We start from the raw sequence: 6,270 nt of genomic DNA on the forward strand, positions 1-6,270 counted from the left end.
TTTGACCTCTTTACTTATGACCTGTTGGCAGGCTTTCTCACCCCTTGGCTAGAGCTGAAGTTTCGGGGCCCAGGTGCAGGCTACAGTCCTCTTCTTTGTCACAAAGAAATCTGCATCCCATCCTGCTTCTTTAGACATAGCAAAGACAGGCAAGTGATATATTACCCTAGCCTTAACTACCTTATCTGCTAAAAATTAACTATCCCTTATTATTTCTACTCTTCTGCACTACTCTTCTCTTCTACTCTTTCCCCCTAACTAAATCTTGCTAAAATTTTAACTCTTCCAGTTCTTTTGAATCCTTGATTCATTGGCCTCATCTCACACGCCAGCCATGTGTGAGCCAATGCCATAACTGGGAAATTCCACTCCTGAGCAGGAGGTACAAGGCCTGGTTCTGAGCTGGAAGGGTGAGAAGGATGAGATGCACAGGCATTTTGATCCAGGGGATGTCCTGAAAGTGCACTGTCTGCCTGCCCCTGCTGCTGAGCACCACGCTCCATCTCCTTCTCCTGCTCAGCGGATTTTTAGGAATCCAGGGCTTGGTATGTATTATTTGCTACTGCAACTAATAGAATGAATTTGCTTTCCAAGCCCAGTTTTGTCCTGGGTTATTTTGTGAATGGGGCTCCTCCTGAACCTGTGACAAAGATCAGCAGGGACCTACAGGACACTCCTATTCTCATGTCAGTAGATTCTGAGAAGTGATTTAGGTATCAATAAGTCAAAAGGTATCAACCAGTAAATCAAATATTTTGGGGGAATATTTAGCCTGTGAGTTTCAGCAAAGTATTGAATATGTCTTAGATCCATGGATACAAACTAGTAAGTGAGATTGCTGGGTGTGCACGTATTATGGAAGTAATTCCCCACCCACCCAGTGCTGAAATCAAGTATTGCCTCTCTTCTAACCCTGAGCTGGCAGCAGGGATCAGTCCCTGCTTGGTAACATTCATTTTGAAGACTTCTTTTGAGCAGGTAAGAAAGGTCCAAATGAAATCTTTTCCAGCTGTTTCCCTTTGGTTCACCTGTTTGAGGGTTAAAATTCTGTGCTGCAGGTGTCCTGGGTGTGTGCAGAGCAGTGCAGCCCCAGAAACCCCTTGGTTTGCCCACAAGTTGTCATGCCTTGCTCCCAGGTGTGCCCAGCTCTGGCAGGAGAAGGAGCCCGCAGCGCAGTGGGCACCGTGCCCTGCCCAGCCGGGGCTCTCTGGCACAGAGCAGCAGCAGCGCCAGCACCGTTCAACCCGCTCCTGCCTTGGCTTCCCTTGGGACACAGGAGCCTCTGGAAATCAGCACCGCCACTCGCATTCCCAGCTTGGAGCAGCTGCTGCTGGCGGGCAGATGCTGCCAGTTCCACTGCTGCCAAAGGGGAAGAAAGGCAGAGATGTACATGCACTGGAGCCCTGGCCATGTCCAATAAAGGTGCAAATATGTGGGGAGATTTGTTGGGAAGGATTTCATCTGTGATTCTAACAGTGGCTTCTCTCCTGGTTCTGTGTGTTCTAGATGAGTAATGTAATGGTTGGCTCTGACAATTAAGAAGTAGATGTTATATGGATGTTCAGATGTGTAGTGATGATATCGTAATGTATCCTCCCATAGTCCTCTTTCTTATCTCCCTTGTAATAGCCTTGGTAGTCAGGGCATTTGGGGAGGGCTGGCTTGTTACCAGCAGGCGGGGTGTAACAACACCTGACCTCCAGTCAAGATGCAAGAAAGTAATCTCTAGCAATGGATGGCAGAGAAAGAGTTGACTGACAAAACTTTTGGAGGGGCTAAGGGTATAAAAGCAGAGTGTCCTTTTTGTAGATGAGCACAAGGCTGCTAGTCATGGAGACTCTCAATGCTGCAATTTTTCCTTATTCAGTCCTTTGTTAAAGTTTAATAAACCTTCAAAATTTTTAAAATGAGAATAATTTCTCCCGTGTGCAATACTGTGGGCCATTTTCTTGGTCTGGTTTCCTTTGCTTGGGTCCCATCTGAGTGCTCAGCTGGGGTACAGGCTGTAGGTGCTTGGGGCACTCTTGGAGTTCCTCTTGGATCCCCTGAACAACAGGGTTTGGCCCATGGGGGAAGTTTGTGCTGCTTTATGACAGAGAAGAATTTCCCTGGCTCTTTTGTGTTTGCTCTAGGGAAGGTTGGTTATTGCTTTGCATAAATTCACAGACCAACATGGAGCGTTTGCTCTGTAATGTCAGGGCATGGTTGCCACATCGTCGTAGTGACATCAGAAGGGTGCCTTGGTGCACGGAAGGCCTGAGTGTCAGAGCAGCCCTAGCACTTGCTCAGATCAGGAGAACCCTCCTGGCCAAGGCCTTTGTCAGTGGGCTGTGGCCCACTGACAGGAGCCTTGTTTTTTCTAGCGTGTGAGCACAGCCTGCAGACATGCAGGGCACTATTACAATGATTCAGCGACTTGCACCTGTGCTTTTCGCCGCATATGGCATTTCTTATGGTGCCTATTTCATTATTAACTTTGCACCTAATTAGAGGTTTCCCTCCTGCTTAGGTTAGGGTGCATCCTAACGTGGCTCTTCTATGTCTTCCTGCTCTTTCTTAGCGACTGAGTTTCTGCTTTTGAAACAGAAAGAGCATTAGGATGCCACTGGTTTGGTAAAGCTCCTGTCAAGACGTTCAGCTAAAAAGGGGGTGCCTGTAGCCACTGGGGAGGCATTTTCAAGGGAGCCTGCAGGGCTTCCCTTCCCTCCACGGGAGAGTCTGTGGCAGCAGAGTCTGTCATTTCCTCAGTTTGCTGGGACAAGCAAGACACCTTTGAAAATGTAGACTGGCAGACCTTGGAAGACTTTCTAAAAACTCAGCAGTTGTTCCCAGAATTCAGGGAAAGCTTCTTTCTTTCTAAATTTTGTCATGAAGGGATTTGACTGTCTAACTTGACCCTTTACTGAGTAGTAAAATAGAGATACGCTTTGCAATGAAATGCAAACTCCAAAGCAGAGAATGTCTGCTCCAGCACCCTGGAGCTACTGTTGGGCTGTTTAACAAAAGAACTGCAACAGCTCAGGGGAATTGTGGGGAAGCCTTTCTGGGCAACAGTTTCCAGCAAGTTAATGAGGATTGAGGCTACCACCCAGCCAGGCCAGCGCTGTGCTTCTCCACTGCTGCTGGCCTGGCAAACAATCATTGCCGGAGGGCACAGCAGGGAGTTCATGCTGCATCTTTGCTTCTAACTTGCTGCTTCTCCCCATTCCTCCTTCTCTTCCATCTGCTACTCCTTGTTGCTCTTCACTTTTCTTCACTTTCTCTTGTGATGCTAGTTTGCTTCCTTCCTGCTCTGACCTACAGGAAAGCTTTGTACCGGCGCTGTGTCAGAGAAGCCCTTTGGTAGCTCTCCAGTTTTTCCTGTAGTTTCTCTGGCCACCAGCATGGAGGGACCCCGGGTAGGCACCTGGAGACCTCATCCCCGACGGGGCCCAATCCTTGCAGAATGCAGCACCCCAGGTGCCAAGTACTGGCTCCCTGTCTTAACAGGTAAACCAACTATCAGGGGAGGTAGCGGCAGCAGGAGGCACAGCACAGCACAGCTCTTGCTTCCACTTAGGAACCTCCTTTCACCACACACTTGCAGGCACAGATCCTTTCACAGGCTTTGCTTCCCAGGTCATAGGGCTCATGATCCCACCAAAGACAGAGCCCCCGCATACTCATTGCGAGGCAGCAATGCTCCCTCCACAGCAACCTGCTCACCAGGTCCTCGCTACTTCCTCGAATCATCCATCACCAAGACTGGGAAGCAGGTGGCTCCATCAGCACTTGTGACAGCACGTCCCAAGAGCAAGAGTTTGATCACCCCTGGACCCAGTGAGTAGCATTTCTGCAGCCCTTCATCCAGGCCAGACAAGCAGGCCTTACTGTTGCCCTGTGCCAGCGGGGCACAGAGCCCTCTGCTCACGCCCTGAATGGGCTTCAGAGAGTTCCAGACAGAAAAGAAGCAAGACTGAGCACCTCCTCCAGCTCCTCCTGACTTCTCCTCTGTGGCTTGCACTTAGGCTCCCAGCTTCACTTTTCTTGTCTCCTTCTCTGTCCCAGGTGACTCCACCATGGATCCTGCCAACAAACACGTCTTCCGTACCGCACTGGCCAATAGCCTGGCATCCCGAGCCAAGGGTTTAAGAGGTTTCCCAACACCAGGTATGGAACTTGGGGAAACAGACACTCTTCCAGCCTGCGTGTCCTGCAGGGAGCATCTGCAGCTTCTTCAACAAGCCTAGCAAAAAGCCTGCGCAGCAAGAGGCAGTGCGTGTTCAACAAGCTTTGTGCCGTCCCACAGCACCAACTTCTCCCATCTCACACAGGAACTGGCACCTCTGCTTTCAAACAGCCAAGGCATACCACATGCAACAAAAGCCAGAGGCACTGGCATGAGGGGCAGGATAGCCTTCCTGCTCCTCACAGCCAGCTTGGCAGGCTGGCTCTCTTCCACCCAGGCATTGCACCCTTTGCCACAGGGCTGACCTACGCTGTCTTCCTATTCCGTTTCCAGCTGCTGGCACCTACAGCTTGCCCAGGATTCTGGGACCCAACACAGCATACACTCCTGCTGAACCCTGCTACTCCATGAAGGGGAAGAGTCAATACCAGAGCTGTTTTCAAGAAGTGGCAAAGGTGAACTGTGCTTCTCTTCTCTGACAGCAGCAGCAGAAGTTCAGCTGCTCTGCTCAGGGCACAAGGGCCCCAGTGCCTGCCCTTTCCCCACATAACACACGCTTCCCTGCACCTGCAGCAAAGCACAAGAAGCCACAGGGCCTCTGGCTCTGCTACTACCAGGAACAGCCACACCTGAACCCCCCCATTTTTCCACACCAGCAGCTTTGACACAGTACAGCTCACTGCTCTTAAGGGCAAGAATCTCCCCTCATCCTCTGGCAAACCTACCTGTCTTCCCAAGGAGCCCCTGTTGCCAAGGCTCCAGGCCTCCCACGCTACTCCTCTGGCCAGCCACCTAAAGCAGCACAGTACTCATGGACAGCCAGCAAGAATCCACACTGCCTCTTGTACCCACCAACCTCATTGCTTCTCTTGCAGACGCCAGGTCCTGCGGCACTTGACAAGGTGGATCTGGATGTCTACAAAACCAGGGCTCCCAAGTTCCCCATGGGACTAAAAACCAAACTTCCTGGAAAGGGAGTGTTTCCAGCTCCAGCGCAATACACCCTGGGAAAGGTAAGGCAGTCAGCCCACCAATGTGTTTTGCTGCTCAACCTTCACTTGAGGGCATCTCTGGAGAGTGAGGCATCCTCTTCACGTCTTTTCTTCCCAATTTCCTCTTCCAGTTGTGTCCTAGGGTGACTTTATGATGCTTGTATCCCCATTCATGTGTTCTGTTTATGCTGGATATTATGTTCTGTACCTTTAAGACTGGCTCTGAAGAGGGAAAGTTTTGTTTTGGTTTTCTTATCAGCCTGGCAGGACACAGAGACTGCAGCTTTTGCTTTTTCTGCTCTTGCTTTTCGCTTTGCTCTCTCTCGCTCTCGCTTGCTACGCTTCTGCTTGCTTTGCTCATTATCTAGTTTAGCTAAACTGTCCAAATTTCTTCCTGGACCATTTCTCCTTTCCTTTTTCTGACCATTTCGAACCTGCTCCAGACTGGGACCTGGGAAACACCAGAGTCTGCACCTTGTGGCCTGCAGCAGCTGCCCCAGCGCCGGAGGGGCTCAGAACAGAGTGACCACCCCCAGAGAGACTTTCTGAATTTGTCATCTCTTTTCAGAGTTGCCATCCGGTATTGTTTATTTTGTGTGCTGGGGGGTGCTGTGCCTATTAAATAAACAGGTTCTTTCCACTGGTTCTCTCTGAGGAATCCTTCCCGAACTGGTTGGGGGGAGGGGCCGTGGGGGTTTGCTTACTGGAGGGACCCTAATTTGGAAATTCTCCTCTAAATTTGCCCTAAACCAGGACAAGTTGGCAGTAACCAAGGCCCGGGACCCTGCCTTCAGTTTTGGACTCTGACATTCTCTCTTCAAAGCTTCTTTAATAGCTGAAACACATCTTGATTAAAGAGAGACACCTGAAGAGATTTCTTCTGTTCCTCCTTTGCAGCAGGGTGGGGTTCGGTGTGCCTTGCTGTAGACCACTGGCTTCACTGTCTCACGTCTATGCCTCAGTCAAAACACGGCAGCATGAGGCTGAGGGGAGAGCAGTGAGGTAACAGCGGGAGCCACGCTGTCGTCTCCAACACCACCCTTTCACCTGACCAGGGCAAAGCACTCTGAAAGCTTTCCAGCCCTGCCTTGCACACTCTCAGCCCATGCT

General features: G+C 50.5%; 1 protein-coding gene across 1 annotated transcript; it reads left to right on the top strand.

Moving 5' to 3' along the window:
• The first annotated feature begins 3,383 nt into the window (after nt 1-3,383).
• LOC118701099 (outer dense fiber protein 3-like) lies at nt 3,384-5,967 on the top strand. The gene is made up of 6 exons (XM_036405724.1): nt 3,384-3,489; nt 3,619-3,819; nt 4,048-4,149; nt 4,502-4,623; nt 5,044-5,181; nt 5,920-5,967. The coding sequence occupies exons 1-6, from the start codon at nt 3,384-3,386 to the stop codon at nt 5,965-5,967; spliced, it is 717 nt and encodes a 238-aa protein (XP_036261617.1).
• Nucleotides 5,968-6,270: the final 303 nt, after the last annotated feature.

This window comes from Molothrus ater, unplaced genomic scaffold (genome assembly GCF_012460135.2).
Source record: "Molothrus ater isolate BHLD 08-10-18 breed brown headed cowbird unplaced genomic scaffold, BPBGC_Mater_1.1 matUn_MA127, whole genome shotgun sequence".
Lineage (NCBI taxonomy): Eukaryota > Metazoa > Chordata > Aves > Passeriformes > Icteridae > Molothrus > Molothrus ater.

Excerpts from the sequence above, each read along its gene's own strand:
- LOC118701099 (XM_036405724.1), top strand. The coding sequence starts at position 3,384 with ATGGAGGGACCCCGGGTAGGCACCTGGAGACCTCATCCCCGACGGGGC. Across the intron at positions 4,624-5,043 it reads GTTTTCAAGAAGTGGCAAAG|ACGCCAGGTCCTGCGGCACT; the intron begins GTGAACTGTGCT and ends CTTCTCTTGCAG. Across the intron at positions 5,182-5,919 it reads CGCAATACACCCTGGGAAAG|TTGGCAGTAACCAAGGCCCG; the intron begins GTAAGGCAGTCA and ends AACCAGGACAAG.